This window comes from Coregonus lavaretus (assembly GCF_964263955.1).
Source record: "Coregonus lavaretus genome assembly, chromosome: 13".
NCBI classification, from domain to species: domain Eukaryota; kingdom Metazoa; phylum Chordata; class Actinopteri; order Salmoniformes; family Salmonidae; genus Coregonus; species Coregonus lavaretus.
Window position 1 is genome coordinate 12868884 of NC_140000.1, and position 18623 is coordinate 12887506.

General features: G+C 44.7%; 3 protein-coding genes across 3 annotated transcripts in view; 1 reads left to right on the top strand and 2 right to left on the bottom strand.

The window, feature by feature from the left end:
* LOC311139364 (sperm acrosome membrane-associated protein 6-like) overlaps nucleotides 1–18623 on the bottom strand; it is a gene marked incomplete at its 5' end in the record, with an annotated part of 1014348 nt that overhangs the window by 733408 nt on the left and 262317 nt on the right. The gene's annotated exons all lie outside the window — the stretch shown is intronic.
* Nucleotides 4345–5716, bottom strand: LOC311140217 (uncharacterized protein). The gene is made up of 3 exons (XM_084175170.1): nucleotides 5667–5716; nucleotides 5313–5463; nucleotides 4345–5200 (listed from the first exon to the last, which is right to left on the bottom strand). The coding sequence occupies exons 1-3, from the start codon at nucleotides 5704–5706 to the stop codon at nucleotides 4624–4626; spliced, it is 768 nt and encodes a 255-aa protein (XP_084031296.1). The 5' UTR covers nucleotides 5707–5716; the 3' UTR covers nucleotides 4345–4623.
* Nucleotides 14229–15834, top strand: LOC311140218 (uncharacterized protein). The gene is made up of 4 exons (XM_084175171.1): nucleotides 14229–14296; nucleotides 14403–14458; nucleotides 14703–14853; nucleotides 14973–15834. Exons 2-4 carry the CDS (start codon nucleotides 14419–14421, stop codon nucleotides 15547–15549), a joined length of 768 nt encoding a protein of 255 aa, XP_084031297.1. The 5' UTR covers nucleotides 14229–14296; nucleotides 14403–14418; the 3' UTR covers nucleotides 15550–15834.

The following is an 18623-nucleotide window of genomic DNA, read 5'->3' on the forward strand; positions in this document are numbered from 1 at the left end:
CCGCTTTCCATGTTATCTGTAGATTGTGAGGTGTGGAAACTGTTGCTTTTATGTATTTTGTTTTGTTGCTTTTTGTTCTATGTTGCTCTGTCTGCATGCTATGTGTTGCTTGTTCTATGTTGCTCTGCATGTACTCACTGCTCATTGTTTATCTGTATTATCATTGTAATTCTTTTTAATAACCTGCCCAGGGACTGCGGTTGAAAATGAGCCGGCTGGCTAAAACCGGCACTTTTACTGAAACATTGATTAATGTGCACTGTCCCTGTAAAAATAAAAATAAACTTGAACTCAAATATTTACAATGGTGTTTGTTCTTCACTGGTTTTCTTTTTCTTGTGGCAACAGGTCACAAATATTGCTGCTGTTATTGCACTCTGTGGTATTTCACCCAATAGATATGGGAGTTTATCAAAATTGGATTTGTTTTTGAATTCTTTGTGGGTCTGTGTAATCTGAAGGAAATATGTGTCTCTATGGTCATACATTTGGCAGGAGGTTAGGAAGTGCAGCTCAGTTTCCACCTCATTTTGTGGGCAGTGTGGCAACCTTTCTCAATAGCAAGGCAATGCTCACTGAGTCTGTACATAGTCAAAGCTTTCCTTAATTTTGGGTCAGTCACAGTGGTCATGTATTCTGCCTCTGTGTACTCTCTGTTTAGGGCCAAATAGCATTCTAGTTTGCTATGTTTTTTTGTTAATTCTTTCCAATGTGTCAAGTAATTATATTTTTGTTTTCTCATAATTTGGTTGGGTCTAATTGTGTTGCTGTCCTGGGGCTCTGTGGGGTCTGTTTCTATTTGTGAACAAAGCCCCAGGACCAGCTTGCTTAGGGGACTCTTCTCCAGGTTCATCTCTGTAGGTGATGGCTTTGTTATGGAAGGTTTGGGAATCGCTTCCTTTTAGGTGGTTATAGAATTTAACGGCTGTTTTCTGGATTTTGATAATTAGCGGGTATCGTGTCTTATGTTGTACACTGAGGATATTTTTGCAGAATTCTGCATACAGAGTCTCAATTTGGTGTTTGTCCCATTTTGTGAATTCTTGGTTGGTGAGCCAACCCCAGACCTCACAACCATAAAGGGCAATGGGCTCTCTCTCTCTCTCTCTCAATTTAATTCAATTCAAAGCTCTTTATTGTAATGGGAAACATATGTTTACATTGCCAAAGCAAGTGAAATAGATAATAAACAAAAGTGAAATAAACAATAAAATTGAACAGTAAACATTACACTCACAAATGTTCCAAAGGAATAGAGACATTTCAAATGTCCTATTATGTCTATATACAGTTTTGTAATGATCTCTCTCGCTCTCTCGCTCTCACTCCGTCTCTCTTGCAGTATCACAGCTTTGCCACCAGGTGGCAGGAAAGTCTACCCTACAGCTGCTCTTAGCACTGCCACCCTTATTATTATTCTGAAGGAACTCCCAGACAGCCTTGAAAGCTGAAGTCAGACTGCGGAGTGTAATCAGATAAAACATTGTTTGTATTGCCCTTATATCACAACAGCTGGTTAGCACACACATTTATGAAGAGGGAAATGCTTCACAAACAGCACCCATATAAATGGTGTGATTAAAAAAGACCAGCTGCGTGGATGTTGTACAGGGCCCTTGTAATACAAACAATCTGGTCTGATCCAAGTCCAAAGGACATGCTGGGCCAAAACAACACAATGAAACACCGCTTTCAGCATTGGTGATTTACAAAGACTCGTCTACATGTGCTTGTTATCTACAGTATCTCCTCATCTCCACTTCTTCTGATGCCAGAACCAAACCATCACTGACTAAAGCCATTATGCCTGTAACAGCCTCTGATCTGCATCAAAACAGTGTCCAATCTCTTTCTGTGCGTCACCACCATAGTGGGATAAGCTGCAAGACACAGCTTGTTCAAAGAGACTCCCATCCTGTGTCTTTCCACTGATTGACTACCCCCTCAATGTCTTCCCAGTTCCCACCATCTGGTTCAATAGGCCATCATGTCTCCCTCAATAGACAGTCAATGAGATGAGGGAGATGTATTACTCTAAACTACACTCCTCTGTTGGGATGAGGAAGGCCATTTGATCAGGGTTTAATGATGCCTTTTGGCTCTGCGGTGGTGTGTCCTCCTGAGTGATGGGTGTGTGTGAACAGACAGATCCCCCCTCGGTGCCCAGATTGGCACCACTATGGAGGCGATAGACAGACAGGCTCAAGAGAGGGTGTTATCTGAAATCAGCATTTGTTTCCCTGCTGGACCCTCATCCTGAAACAGGGAGCTTTGACTTGTCAGAGATCATGTGGGCATATATTCAAGGAAAGGTTGCCTCTATGTGTACCGAAGAAACCTGCTGTGTCTTTGGTCAAACTGACTCATTATGATTTTCACTGGTGTAATTTCTCTTCCACATGTCCCCTCACACATTAGTTTGTTCCTACACAGTGTGTTTGTGTACCGTCTGCTTGATGATTGAGTGAGTTGTTTCTCAGTATCGGGGGAAAGACTGGGAAGCCCATGTGTCATGTTGTCAGTGGACTCTGCCCCTCCACGCTGGAGGGAGGAAGGGTTGTGAAGATGGAGGTGTGTGTGTGTGTGTGTGTGTGTGTGTGTCCTCAGACAGACACTCATAAACAGTGGGGACCCAGCCAGAGGGAGGAGTTACACACACCTCTCTGTAGCCAGTGGCACATTAGAAAGTGGAACACTGAACATCATGCCCAGCAAACATGCCCACATTGGCTAAAATATTGGCCCTGTGTAGGCTGCCCACATTGGATAAATATTGGCCCTGTGTAGGCTGCCCATATTGGCAAAAATATTGTCCCTGTGTAGGCTGCCCACATTGGCAAAAATATTGTCCCTGTGTAGGCTGCCCACATTGGCTAAATATTGGCCCTGTGTAGGCTGCCCGCATTGGCTAAATATTGGCCCTGTGTAGGCTGCCACATTGGCTAAATATTGTCCCTGTGTAGGCTGCCCACATTGGCTAAATATTGGCCCTGTGTAGGCTGCCCACATTGGCTAAATATTGGCCCTGTGTAGGCTGCCCACATTGGATAAATATTGGCCCCGTGTAGGCTGCCCACATTGGATAAATATTGGCCCCGTGTAGGCTGCCCACATTGGATAAATATTGGCCCTGTGTAGGCTGCCCACATTGGATAAATATTGGCCCTGTGTAGGCTGCCCACATTGGATAAATATTGGCCCTGTGTAGGCTGCCCACATTGGATAAATATTGGCCCCGTGTAGGCTGCCCACATTGGATAAATATTGGCCCTGTGTAGGCTGCCCACATTGGATAAATATTGGCCCTGTGTAGGCTGCCCACATTTGATAAATATTGGCCCTGTGTAGGCTGCCCACATTGGGCTGAGGCGCCTTCGCTCATCGTCTCCATGTTGGCTCCCAAGGCATTTGCCCAGTGTTGCCCAATGTGGGCAGCTCATATCTGGTGAGCGCAGCCCTTACTTGGCCTGAAATCTTTTCCCATCAAACGTGCCCACATGGCACGAAGCACCTTTTAGTATTGAATAGGAATCTATTGATGTATTTAATTATTACAATTTAATTCAATGCATAAATTGCATATTTTTATAAAGCCAATTTAGGAAACATGATACATTGTATCAGAAAGACAACCAAACCACGCCCCAAAATATTTGAATGAGCCCCTCCTTTATCTGGGCTTGGTGTGGGCTAGCCTGTGCTGGGCTTGGTGTGGACATGCTGTTACATGTTAAAAGCATTGACATGTAAAAAGACAGAGACTTGTCACTGGATAAAACTGTTGCTGACACATGAGCTAGAGATAGTAATGTCAACAGGGCCAGTCTGGACTTAGGAGGCCCAGGAACGAACAGTCTCTAATTAAGCAAAGGGATTTCACAAACTCACACACACAGAGAGAGAGAGAGAGAGAGAGAGAGAGAGAGAGAGAGAGAGAGAGAGAGAGAGAGAGAGAGAGAGAGAGAGAGAGAGAGTAGAGAGAGAGAGAGAGGAGAGAGAGAGAGAGAGAGAGAGAAGAGAGAGAGAGAGAGAGAGAGAGAGAGAGAGAGAGAGAGAGAGAGAGGAGAGAGAGAGAGAGAGAGAGGAGAGAGAGAGAGAGAGAGAGAGAGAGAGAGAGAGAGAGAGAGAGAGAGAGAGAGAGAGATGAGAGAGAAGAGAGAGAGAGAGAGAGAGAGAGAGAGAGAGAGAGAGAGAGAGAGATGAGAGAGAGAGAGAGAGAGAGAGAGAGAGAGAGAACTTTTCCTGTGTCCTTAAGTGACATATTGCATGTGTAATTGGAGTGTAATGAACTTAGAGAGTATAATTGACTATTAGCATTTGAATGAATGAGGGAACAATCTTGCATATGTTCATAATTGCAATAGCTTTATTTTTCTTAAAGAATTTTTATGAAATTATACAAAGTTGACATAATTCAACATTTAACAAGGTAAAAACAAACACTTATAAATATTTGAGTGTGAAGGTTTGGTTTACATTTCTCACCCTGCACTAAATAATAATAAATATGATCTTTTGGGCATATACCCAGTTTTATTTCCGTGTTTTACAGTGCAGTTCAGGGTATGAGAGAATCACTCAAAAAGGTTCAGAGGATCAAGGAGTGGTCTTGGTTTGGGCCATTTAGTTGGTGTTGGTGAAGGCCTGGTAGAGGGCGGTGAGCTGGGCCTTCAGGTCCTGGGCGTAGGGGTCCAGCTTGTCCTTCAGGTCCTCAGCGTAGGGGACTAGGCTCTGCTGCACCATCTGAGCTCTGGTGGTCAGCTGGCTCTGGAGATTCTCGGCCAGGGGGGCCACACTCTTCTGGAAGTCCTGCAGGCGAAGGTCCACTTTCTGCTTCAGCTCGTCAGTGTAGGGACCCAGCTTGGACTGCAGCTCCTTCACACTCTGCTCCAGACTCCCCTTCATCTCCTCACTCTTCTGGAGCAGGGTGGCCCTCAGGGCCTCGGAGTCCAGGGACTCTGCATAGGGGGCCAGATCCTGTTTCAGCTGCTCCACTCTCTGCTGGACTTGTGTCTTGATCTCCTCTGCATAGGGTTCCAGTTTACCCTTGACGCTTCCCAAGTCCTGCTCCAGACGCTCTCTCAGCAGCTCGGCCTCCTGGGTAATCTTGGTCATCAGGTCCTTGGCTGCAGGAGGAAGCTGCTCCTGAAGGGAGACAGCGTATTGGCTGGCCACATCAGCGCTCTCTGTGATTCGGTCACTGCAAGAGAGGAGAGGGGTCTGGTCAGGTCAGGATTCTAGTACTCTGAGGGCTTCCACTACAGACATTACACGCATGTTCTGACAACTACATCACGGGTCACATGACTTACTTGACATCCTGTCCCAGCTGAGACTTCCTGATCATCTGGACAGTGTCGTCGGCAGTTTTTGTTGCCTTGGCGACATAGTCCCAGAAGGCATCTGTCAGCTGCTCCAGCTGTGGCTTGGGCTCATCAGCGTAGAATAGGTTAGCATGGCAACCTTTTGGGGCGTGGAAGTAGAGTTAGTTCCTGTGAAAACACTAGTTTAACCTGACCTACTTTATGACCTTACACTGTTAAAGGAGCTAGAAGTATGCCAAGTTTAAAATAATAATAATTCAAATAATCTTGTTGCATTCAAAGGTTTCAATAAATAAAAAATAGAGAGTAGTTATGGTTGTGGTAACATTAGATGTTACTTACCAGAGAGTACAGCAATTGCAAGCACCATGAACACCTTCATATTTCAAATCAAATCAAATCAAATCAAATCAAATTTTATTGGTCACATGCGCCGAATACAACAGGTGCAGACATTACAGTGAAATGCTTACTTACAGCCCTTAACCAACAGTGCATTTATTTTAAACAAAAAAGTAAGAATAAAACAACAACAAAAAAGTGTTGAGAAAAAAAAGAGCAGAAGTAAAAAATAAAGTGACAGTAGGGAGGCTATATATACAATAGAATAAAGTGACAGTAGGGAGGCTATATATACAGGGGGGTACCGTTGCATAGTAAACGTGCGGGGGCACCGGCCAGTTGAGGCAGTTGAGGCAATATGTACATGTGGGTAGAGTTAAAGTGACTATGCATAAATACTTAACAGAGTAGCAGCAGCGTGAAAAGGATGGGGTGGGGGGGCAGTGCAAATAGTCCGGGTAGCCATGATTAGCTGTTCAGGAGTCTTATGGCTTGGGGTAGAAGCTGTTGAGAAGTCTTTTGGACCTAGACTTGGCACTCCGGTATCGCTTGCCGTGCGGTAGCAGAGAGAACAGTCTATGACTAGGGTGACTGGAGTCTTTGACAATTTTGAGGGCCTTCCTCTGACACCGCCTGGTATAGAGGTCCTGGATGGCAGGGAGCTTTGCCCCAGTGATGTACTGGGCCGTACGCACTACCCTCTGTAGTGCCTTGCGGTCAGAGGCCAAGCAGTTGCCATACCAGGCGGTGATGCAACCAGTCAGGATGCTCTCGATGGTGCAGCTGTAGAATTTTTTGAGGATCTGAGGACCCATGCCAAATCTTTTTAGTCTCCTGAGGGGGAATAGGCTTTGTCGTGCCCTCTTCACGACTGTCTTGGTGTGTTTGGACCATGATAGTTCGTTGGTGATGTGGACACCAAGGAACTTGAAGCTCTCAACCTGTTCCACTACAGCCCCGTCGATGAGAATGGGGGCGTGCTCAGTCCTCTTTTTTTTCCTGTAGTCCACAATCATCTCCTTTGTCTTGGTCACGTTGAGGGAGAGGTTGTTGTCCTGGCACCACACGGCCAGATCTCTGACCTCCTCCCTATAGGCTGTCTCATCGTTGTCGGTGATCAGGCCTACCACTGTTGTGTCGTCGGCAAACTTAATGATGGTGTTGGAGTCGTGCCTGGCCATGCAGTCATGGGTGAACAGAGAGTACAGGAGGGGACTGAGCACGCACCCCTGAGGGGCCCCCGTGTTGAGGATCAGTGTGGCAGATGTGTTGTTACCTACCCTTACCACCTGGGGGCGGCCCGTCAGGAAGTCCAGGATCCAGTTGCAGAGGGAGGTGTTTAGTCCCAGGATCCTTAGCTTAGTGATGAGCTTTGAGGGCACTATGGTGTTGAATGCTGAGCTGTAGTCAATGAATAGCATTCTCACGTAGGTGTTCCTCTTGTCCAGGTGGGAAAGGGCAGTGTGGAGTGCGATAGAGATTGCATCATCTGTGGATCTGTTGGGGCGGTATGCAAATTGGAGTGGGTCTAGGGTTTCTGGGATTATGCTGTTGATGTGAGCCATGACCAGTCTTTCAAAGCACTTCATGGCTACAGACGTCAGTGCCACGGGTCGGTAGTCATTTAGGCAGGTTATCTTAGAGTTCTTGGGCACGGGGACTATGGTGGTCTGCTTGAAACATGTTGGTATTACAGACTCAGTCAGGGACATGTTGAAAATGTCAGTGAAGACACTTGCCAGTTGGTCAGCACATGCTCGGAGTACACGTCCTGGTAATCCGTCTGGCCCTGCGGCCTTGTGAATGTTGACCTGCTTAAAAGTCTTACTCACATCGGCTACGGAGAGCGTGATCACATAGTCGTCCGGAACAGCTGGTGCTCTCATGCATGCTTCAGTGTTGCTTGCCTCGAAGCGAGCATAGAAGTGGTTTAGCTCGTCTGGTAGGCTTGTGTCACTGGGCAGCTCGCGGCTGTGCTTCCCTTTGTAGTCTGTAATAGTTTTCAAGCCCTGCCACATCCGACGAGCGTCAGAGCCAGTGTAGTATGATTCAATCTTAGACCTGTATTGACTCTTTGCCTGTTTGATGGTTCGTCGGAGGTCATAGCGGGATTTCTTATAAGCGTCCGGGTTAGAGTCCCGTTCCTTGAAAGCGGCAGCTCTACCCTTTAGCTCAGTGCGGATGTTTCCTGTAATCCATGGCTTCTGGTTGGGGTATGTACGTACGGTCACTGTGGGGACGACATCATCGATGCACTTATTGATGAAGCCAGTGACTGATGTGGTGTACTCCTCAATGCTGTCTGAAGAATCCCTGAACATGTTCCAGTCTGTGCTAGCAAAACAGTCCTGTAGCTTAGCATCTGCGTCATCTGACCACTTTTTTATTAGCCGAGTCACTGGTGCTTCCTGCTTCAGTTTTTGCTTATAAGCAGGAATCAGGAGGATAGAGTTATGGTCAGATTTGCCAAATGGAGGGCGAGGGAGAGCTTTGTATGCGTCTCTGTGTGTGGAGTAAAGGTGGTCTAGAGTTTTTTCCCCTCTGGTTGCACATTTAACATGCTGGTAGAAATGAGGTAGAACGGATTTAAGTTTCCCTGCATTAAAGTCCCCTGCTACTAGGAGCGCTGCATCTGGATGAGCGTTTTCCTGTTGATTAATGGCCTTGTACAACTCATTCAGTGCAATCTTAATGCCAGCATTGGTTTGTGGTGGTAAATAGACAGCTATGAAAAGTATAGATGAAAACTCTCTTGGTGAATAGTGTGGTCTACAGCTTATCATAAGATACTCTACCTCAGGCGAGCAAAACCTTGAGACTTCCTTAGTATTTGATTTTGTGCACCAGCTGTTGTTTACAAAAATACAGAGACCGCCACCCCTCGTCTTACCCGAGTCTGCCGTTCTGTCCTGCCGATGTAGCGTATAGCCTGCTAGCTGAATGTTGTCATTGTTGTCATTCAGCCACGACTCCGTGAAACATAAGATATTACAGTTTTTAATGTCCCGTTGGTAGGATAACCGTAATCTTAAATCGTCCATTTTATTATCCAAAGCTTGAACGTTGGCTAATAGGATTGATGGGAGAGGCAGTTTACTCGTTCGCCGTCGGATCTTTACAAGGCACCCCGACCTACGTCCACGGTATCTCCGTCTCTTCCTCACGCGAATGACGGGGATCTGGGCCTTGTCTGGAGTCTGTAGAATATCCTTCGCGAACGCCTCGTTGAAGAAAAAGTGTTCGTCCAACGCGAGGTGAGTAATCGCTGTCCTGATATCCAGAAGCTCTCTTTGGTTATAAGAGACGATGGCATAAACATTATGTACAAAATAAATTACAAATAACGCGGAAAAACACACATAATAGTACAATTGGTTAGAGGGCTGTAAAACGGCAGCCATCTTCTTCCGGCGCTGTTCTATTTGCGTTTCTCACTGAAACAGAAACATCATTGATCAATTACACTTCAATTACATTTGAATCTTAGAACCCTAAAATCATAGTTTCTCAACACCTTGTTTTGAATCTCAGCATTGGCCTCACCTGTTTTTTTCCTGGTGTATCTGTTTATTCAGTCTGTCTGTGTGTCTCTCAGGCCAGTGCCGTGCTGTATATATAGTGGAAACCAGAGGTGTAGCTGAAAGCCCAAAGTCCAGGACTCACTGCCATGTCACCTCTCTTCCTGCTGGCTACAACTCCTGGCTGGCTGTCATCACATGACTGTGCGGTTTCTATATCGACACGCACACACACACACACACACACACATACACACACACACACACACACACACACACACACAAATCACAATGACAATACATTATTTTGTTACATTCATATTCACTCTCTGAGCCTGACAGACTGAACATGGACAGACCAGACTTGATTAACCTTGCTTTGATTGAACTTCAGTATGTTTCCTTTGGGAATCTCCCCCACCACCACCATGGTCCTTTTTATTGGTTATATTCTAATTAGACAACTGTGCATGGACCTTAACCCTTCTACTGAAAGCCTCATTCTAGAGAAGACTTACAGTCAGGGGTGGAACTTTCACACATTCTGAAATTGCATTTTTGCCCCCCCCCCCCCCCCCACACACTTTTATCATTGGAATGTGATACAAAACGAGGCAACAGTGTGCTTTAGGACCATGCGAACGTCTTTGAGCGGTTGGGTAGGCTGTTTGGAGTGTTCATCCAACTGGATAAAAATTAAATAAAGTACAGAACCAGTCAAAGGTTTGGACACACCTATTCATTCAAGAGTTTTTCTTTATTTTTACTATTTTCTACATTGTAGAATAATAGTGAAGACATCAAAACTATGAAATAACACATATGGAATCATGTAGTAACCCAAAAAGTGTTAAACAAATCAAAATATATTTTTGATTTTAGATTCTTCAAAGTAGCCACCCTTTTCCTTGATGACGGCTTTGCATTCTCTCAACCAGCTTCATGAGGTAGTCACCTGGGATGCTTTTCCAACAGTCTTGAAGGAGTTCCCACATATGCTGAGCACTTGTTGGCTGCTTTCCCTTCACTCTGCGGTCCAACTCATCCCAAACCATCTCAATTGGGTTGAGGTCAGGTGACTGTGGAGGCCAGGTCATCTGATGCAGCACTCCATCACTCTCCTTCTTGGTCAAATAGCCCTTACACAGCCTGGAGGTGTGTTTTGGGTCATTGTCTTGTTGAAAAACAAATGATAGTTCCACTAAGCGCTAACCAGATGGGATGGTGTATCACTGCAGAATCTGGTGGTAGCCATGCTGGTTAAGTGTGCCTTGAATTCTAAATAAATCACAGACAGTGTCACCAGCAAAGCACCCCCACACCATCACACCTCCTCCTCCATACTTCACGGTGGGAACCACACATGCGGAGATCATCAGTTCACCTACCCTGTTGGAACCAAAAATCTCAAATTTGGACTCATCAAACCAAAGGACAGATTTCTACCTTCATGTCTTAAAGTAATGATGGACTGTCGTTTCTCTTTGCTTATTTGAGCTGTTCTTGGACTTGGTCTTTTACCAGATAGGGCTATCTTCTGTATACCAACCCTACCTTGTCACAACACAACTGATTGGCTCAAACACATTCAGAAGGAAAGAAATTCCACAAATTAACTTTTAACAAGACACACCTGTTAATTGAAATGAATTCCAGGTGACTACCTCATGAAGCTGGTTGAGAGAATGCCAAGAGTGTGCAAAGCTGTCATCAAGGCAAAGGGTGGCTACTTTGAAGAATCTCAAATATAAAATATATGTTTATTTGTTTAACACTTTTTAAGGTTACTACATGATTCCGTGTTATTTCATAGTTTGAATGTCTTTACTATTATTCTACAATGTAGAAAATATTTAAAATAAAGAAAAACCCTGGAATGAGTAGGTGTGTCCAAACTTTTGTTTAGCCATCAAAAGTAGCATTCCAACGTTTGTGTCACCTCAACTGCCAACGCAAACCTATAGCGCAGTGTCAACCTTCACACATTTTAGTCATCACTGGGGCCAGAGGTTATTTGAGGTGTTGAATGTTGCACTGTAGTGCATTTACATTGGGAATAGTAGATCACAGACAACACCCTCTCCTTACTCTACTCTCTATAGAGTGACACTGTGACTAGAGAAGATGGTTTGTAATAAGGCACGGTGGGTAGATAGGAGGTTTAGAACTCAACAGCTCCAGGTTACCAGGATGTGACATCATGAATAACTCAAGTGTTGTAGAATGAGTGCTGTGAAGATTCTCCCTCTGACCATTCTCTGGGTAGACTGATCCACCTTTTCGACATGGTAATGTCGTTCCCAGACACTTCTTTGTGCAATAACCTGGGGGCGAGGTTATGACATGGTAAACTACCAGTATAGCACATTTTCCTGTAAACAGTAACCCCCTATCCATTTAAACAGAATAACTACAGTTTGACAAAGGGGGAGCTTTACTTTGAAAAATGAAAGTCTACTGTAACATTTAATTGATTCCAAATTAGTTCCTAGACACCATACCTTATCTACTAGCTATTGTGGAATCACATCTAACGAATGGACTGGACCCCTAACCCTAGACCCTATCATAGTGTGTATGGGTCAACTGAACTTCGGTCAGACAACTGACACATGGAAGTGCTTGAACACATGACCTCACAGTGAAACTGAAAACTATATCATACAATATATTCTGGGAGTCAATGCCAGCTGGCTGGACATCAAACTAAAACTGACTATAAATCAATACCATATCTGATTAGACTGTGATATCTCATAAAGGTTGGGAGGAAGGTGTTGTCTGGACAAAGTGCTATTTATGTCTGAGAAATGGCTGTGACTTTCTGTGCCATCAAGGAAAAATCCATGAAACTGACCTGGTGTGAATCAGATACTCACTTTCAGCATTGTAGAGTTGTAGCGTCATATACATTGAGGGAATTAAGTATTTGATCCCCTGCTGATTTTGTACGTTTGCCCACTGACAAAGACATGATCAGTCTATAATTTTAATGGTAGGTTTATTTGAACAGTGAGAGACAGAATAACAACAAAAAAATCCAGAAAAACGCATGTCAAAAATGTTATAAATTGATTTGCATTCTAATGAGGGAAATAATTATTTGACCCCTCTGCAAAACATGACTTAGTACTTGGTGGCAAAACCCTTGTTGGCAATCACAGAGGTCAGACGTTTCTTGTAGTTGGCCACCAGGTTTACACACATCTCAGGAGGGATTTTGTCCCACTCCTCTTTGCAGATCTTCTCCAAGTCATTAAGGTTTCGAGGCTGACGTTTGGCAACTCGAACCTTCAGCTCCCTCCACAGATTTTCTATGGGATTAAGGTCTGGAGACTGGCTAGGCCACTCCAGGACCTTAATGTGCTCTTCTTGAGCCACTCCTTTGTTGCCTTGGCCGTGTGTTTTGGGTCATTGTCATGCTGGAATACCCATCCACAATCCATTTTCAATGCCCTGGCTGAGGGAAGGAGGTTCTCACCCAAGATTTGACGGTACATGGCCCCGTCCATCATCCCTTTGATGTGGTGAAGTTGTCCTATCCCCTTAGCAGAAAAACACCCCCAAAGCATAATGTTTCCACCTCCATGTTTGACGGTGGGGAGGGTGTTCTTGGGGTCATAGGCAGCATTCCTCCTCCTCCAAACATGGCGAGTTGAGTTGATGCCAAAGAGCTCGATTTTGGTCTCATCTGACCACAACACTTTCACCCAGATCTCCTCTGAATCATTCAGATGTTCATTGGCAAACTTCAGACGGGCCTGTATATGTGCTTTCTTGAGCAGGGGGACCTTGCAGACGCTGCAGGATTTCAGTCCTTCACTGCGTAGTGTGTTACCAATTGTTTTCTTGGTGACTATGGTCCCAGCTGCCTTGAGATCATTGACAAGATCCTCCCGTGTAGTTCTGGGCTGATTCCTCACCGTTCTCATGATCATTGCAACTCCACGAGGTGAGATCTTGCATGGAGCCCCAGGTCGAGGGAGATTGACAGTTCTTTTGTGTTTCTTCCATTTGTGAATAATCGCACCAACTGTTGTCACCTTCTCACCAAGCTGCTTGACGATGGTCTTGTAGCCCATTCCAGCCTTGTGTAGGTCTACAATCTTGTCCCTGATATCCTTGGAGAGCTCTTTGGTCTTGGCCATGGTGGAGAGTTTGGAATCTGATTGATTGATTGCTTCTGTGGACAGGTGTCTTTTATACAGGTAACAAGCTGAGATTAGGAGCACTCCCTTTAAGAGTGTGCTCCTAATCTCAGCTTGTTACCTGTATAAAAGACACCTGGGAGCCAGAAATCTTTCTGATTGAGAGGGGGTCAAATACTTATTTCCCTCATTAAAATGCAAATCAATTTATAACATTTTTGACATGCGTTTGTCTGGATTTTTTTGTTGTTATTCTGTCTCTCACTGTTCAAATAAACCTACCATTAAAATTATAGACTGATCATGTCTTTGTCAGTGGGTAAACATACAAAATCAGCAGGGGATCAAATACTTAATTCCCTCACTGTATAAAGACAAAAATACATTATGGTTGAGAGAAAATAACATGCTAGTGTATGTAAAAGTGCATAAGCCTCAATACAACACAATCCATCTACCCTCAGATGATATTAACAGTAATAGACCTGTATAAATCAAAGGCCAACAAGTGTCCTGCTGCACATGTATCACTACTGCATATCATTGAAAAACTATAGACAAGGCGATTGAATGGAGATGTGTGTATCAGCATGCAGTCCCAGGAGATTGGTCTTCACTGAGTATCTCTGACCACTATTTAATGTCCCTAACTCTGTTTGTCACACTTTACCCAGAGGTGATGATAACACAGTGCTCTCCTGTGCGTTCTGGGTCCAGGGGTTCATTGGGATAGGTCCAGGGTGAGTTGTCAGGACAGGACTGGGCTGGGTCAGAGACAGGTGCTGAGTGGTGCACTGCAGTCTGAGGGTTTATGATTTGGAGTACTACTGACAGCGAGTCACTGGCTCCTGGACTTTGTGTTCCTTACTGCCCTGCTCACTATATATACAGGCCATGGCACAGCTGAAACTACACTCACTGCAGACTGGACTCAGAGATACACCAACACTCATACACAAAGACGGTAAACTGGATTCTACAAGTCCATGGTATTCTTTGATAGCATTCTATGATGGGGTCTTTTTCTGGTGGATTACAATGTTTTAAGTGATTGTTGCTTTATTTCACAGAATCTGATTGAGAGTCATGAAGGTCCTTGTGGTACTCGCGCTGGCTGTATTCACTGGTGAGTAGGATACAAGAATATTTCAGATTATAAGTGAAATTTATAGAGCTGAAGTACAGCAACATAATATATTCAATCAATCTACCAAATTCATTTTAAGTCAATAGTCAATAATAACCATGGCAGAGGGAGTATAATATTTTCTAGTTACCTTAATGCCACCAACAGGTTGCCATGCCTAACCAGTAATGACCCTGAAAAATACACTTTCACAACAACTAACTCTTCTGCCACACCCCAACAGGTTGCCATGCTAACCTATTCTACGCTGATGAGCCGAAGCCACAGCTGGAGCAGCTGACAGAAGCCTTCTGGGACTACGTCGCCAAGGCAACGCAAACGGCCGACGACACCGTCCAGATGATCAGGAAGTCTCAGCTGGGACAGGATGTCAAGTAAGTCATGTGACCTGTGATGTAGTTGTCATAACATGTGTGGAATGTCTATAGTCGAATCGCTCAGATTACTAGGATGGGGACCTGAACTGACCCCCCTCTCCTCTCCTCTCCTGCAGTGACCGTATCACAGAGAGTGCTGACGTGGCCAGCCAATACGCCATCTCCCTGCAGGAGCAGCTTCCTCCTGCAGCCAAGGACCTGATGACCAAGATTACCCAGGAGGCCGAGGTGCTGAGAGAGCGTCTGGAGCAGGACCTGGGAAGCGTCAAGGGGAAACTGGAACCCTACGCAGAGGAGATGAAGACACAAGTCCAGCAGAGAGTGGAGCAGCTGAAACAGGATCTGGCCCCCTATGCAGAGTCCCTGGACTCCGAGGCCCTGAGGGCCACCCTGCTCCAGAAGAGTGAGGAGATGAAGGGGAGTCTGGAGCAGAGTGTGAAGGAGCTGCAGTCCAAGCTGGGTCCCTACACTGACGAGCTGAAGCAGAAAGTGGACCTGCGCCTGCAGGACTTCCAGAAGAGTGTGGCCCCCCTGGCTGAGAATCTCCAGAGCCAGCTGACCACCAGAGCTCAGATGGTGCAGCAGAGCCTAGTCCCCTACGCTGAGGACCTGAAGGACAAGCTGGACCCCTACGCCCAGGACCTGAAGGCCCAGCTCACCGCCCTCTACCAGGCCTTCACCAAGACCAACTAAATCACAAACACTTTCCTCCAACTGACAACTCTTGCCCTCTTGATGACTGTATTCTCCCTTCGAAGCCTTAGAACATGCCACCGTTGTCAATATAATGAGGGAGAGTTTACAAAGAAGAACTTGGTAATGCAGATGAGGTCTATTTTGTATGAACTGAATTGGCACTGATGAGAGAATGACATCTTTGTATTTTGTTTGTTTATTACCTGAAGGTTGGTCAGTGACTGTGCCGTATTTGGTGTAGTATTCTTAATTTATGGAAATAAAAAGCTAAACGAAACATAACTTAAATGTATTGTGTCTATGATGTATCGTGTCTATGATGCTAATTTAAATAATTGAAGTTGCTTCCCCAAATTATAATGTGTGATAAGGGTATGAGGTGGAAAGTCATATTCGGACATACAAACAGTACATAAACATTGCCCAATAAGACTGGTTGCATGTAGGACCACTGAATGCCACTGATCTAGTCACCTCTCCTCAACATACGCGTATCCCCCTGATGGTTAAAAAGGGGTACAGGTATTGCCTCATATAACATCAGAAATAAGTGTGTATGACAGCATTAACCAACTTTGAAGATGTTTAAATATTACATTTACATTTTAGTCATTTAGCAGACGTTCTTATCCAGAGCGACTTACAATTAGTGCATTCATCTTAAGATAGCTAGGTGGGACAACCACATATCTCAGTCATAGTAAGTACATTTCTTATCAATAATGTAGCTAAATACCTTACTCAAAGGGAGAGTAAAAGCTATTAGCATTATAGCCTACAGTGTTTGTCTTCAAAGTGGAAGCCATATTACAACCTATGTGTTGTGATAATTAAGTTGTTTTCTCTATAACCTGTTAGTTCATATGCCTTTCCACCATGATATATAGGCCTAAGGCCACACCTTTGTTTCATCACAAAACCGGAGAGCAGCATATGTCCGGTGGAGTCCACAAAGCATATTGCATGTAACAAACAGTTACATGACCTACAGCATGATCAATCAAGTTAATGTTTCCGACATTTTCGGACGACTAAACTACTATTGATTTAGAACACCGGAGAGTTACTGCAAGTCCCAAAGAAAACAGGAGCTGCCTCCACTATTCCAGCACCATTTCAACTTCAACATTTCAACATCATCAAATAACCTATGCTTAGTCTAATACAGTTACAACTAAAATATTCCTAAAACAATTTAGTCCAATCAACGTAAGCTAAATATCATGTGGCTGTCCATGGTTCTGATTTCTGTGTGTGCGTGTGTGCATGTGTGTATGTGTGTGTGTGTGTAAGTAGAAAAAACCTATTCACTCACCCTACTTAAAGAGAAACGCCAATGTCATCCTCCACTCTTTCATGTTGCCGAAACGGTCTATAACTGTCATACAGTACACACTCTTAGTTTTTGTTGTCCTAGGCTACCTGGCTAAAATGCTTGCTCGCTAGCCTAACTTCCTTTCATGGGCAACGATTAGCCAGTTAGTTAACATTAGCCTACTACATCTACTGTTGCTACATATTGAACTTCCATCCTCTCAGGCCAGGGGCACAATGTATGAATTAATGGTTGGATCAGAATATCCGTTATAATCATTGGCCAGTACGGAGAAGTCCATCCATGGCTTATTTAGGATAGGGCCAATTTTAGCTAGCTAGCCACCGGAGGACAACAATACAACGAGATGCAACAATTCTTTTTTTCTGTCAATGACAGAATGATGTGATTGGTGTGAATCCAAATCCAAATTGGCTTCCCTGACACTTTTTTTTTGGTGCGCCAGGACCATTCACAGTTGATTTCACTCAGTTTAGCTCAACGCTGATTGGCTATTATGGTATAATTTTTTTGTCAAGGGAGGCCAAATGCTCGCTAGTTTCCCTTGCATTCAATGCGGCAACAATATCATACTCTTTTTGACCAGACACATTAGATAGATGGGCTACACAGACAGAGGGGCGCTGTTTTGCTCGCTCGGATGCTTTCTCCGGTGAGATCCATTCAGCCTCTTGCGAATTGAAGGAAAATTATTACATTTACATTTTAGTCATTTAGCAGACGCTCTTATCCAGAGCGACTTACAGTTACTGAATACATTTTTTTTTTTTTATACTGGCCCCCCGTGGGAATCGAACCCACAACCCTGGCGTTGCAAACGCCATGCTCTATCAACTGAGCTACATCCCTGCCGGCCATTCCCTCCCCTACCCTGGACGACGCTGGGCCAATTGTGTGCCGCCCATGAGTCTCCCGGTCGCGGCCGGCTGCGACAGAGCCTGGATTCAAACCAGGATCTCTAGTGGCACAGTGATGCAGTGCCTTAGACCACTGCGCCACTCAGGAGACCGATGAAACACAGAGAGACGAAAGATCAATTATTGTTTATGTTTTATTATTTTTTTATTTGTACATTTTTTGGGGAAGCCTGGCTTCCCTTGGCATCCATGAATACATACCACTGGCAATAGTTTGCTTGCTCCTTCACCATAGTTTTAGAATGAATGCCATCTAGTGGCAATGCATTGTCAATTCAGGGAATTATAAAGCCCTGTGCAATGATGGTGATTTACTGACCTTTTCACAGAAATCAGAAAATAGCCATAAATACAAGGACCTGACAAACACTCATGTACCGCTCGCTCTCACCCCCCCAACATAGTCCTGTAATATTATCTGAATTCCTATCACACCCCACACCCCACAATCCCAAACCCCCTCCAGAGGTGGGTATGGAGCATGTTCAGAGCTGTCTCTGCATGTCTGATGATGTACCTGTATCACCCATCCTCCCCCTCTCACTCCCCGGCTCTGCCAGGGCTCTCCCACACCGCCTCACCCAGAGGTAAACAACATTCCTTGGCTCTGCCCCCAACTACCACTGGCACCAGTAACCGTTAACCCTGCTGGGTTAGCCTGGTACTTCCTTTGTTCAACATCATTACATTATCAACCTAATATAAATGACCTGTAAAACGCTTTCTACTGGCCATACTGTTAACCCTCCAAACACTGTTAGACAAGCATATTCTTTGCTTACTGTTACCTGCATTAGGCTGCAGAACCGTATGTCCAT

Coding starts and splice junctions, on each gene's coding strand:
- LOC311140217 (XM_084175170.1), bottom strand. CDS start 5,706: ATGAAGGTGTTCATGGTGCTTGCAATTGCTGTACTCTCTG. Junction 5,464..5,666: donor TGCAATTGCTGTACTCTCTG/GTAAGTAACATC, acceptor ACGCCCCAAAAG/GTTGCCATGCTAACCTATTC. Junction 5,201..5,312: donor CAGCTGGGACAGGATGTCAA/GTAAGTCATGTG, acceptor CCTCTCTTGCAG/TGACCGAATCACAGAGAGCG.
- LOC311140218 (XM_084175171.1), top strand. CDS start 14,419: ATGAAGGTCCTTGTGGTACTCGCGCTGGCTGTATTCACTG. Junction 14,459..14,702: donor CGCGCTGGCTGTATTCACTG/GTGAGTAGGATA, acceptor ACACCCCAACAG/GTTGCCATGCTAACCTATTC. Junction 14,854..14,972: donor CAGCTGGGACAGGATGTCAA/GTAAGTCATGTG, acceptor CCTCTCCTGCAG/TGACCGTATCACAGAGAGTG.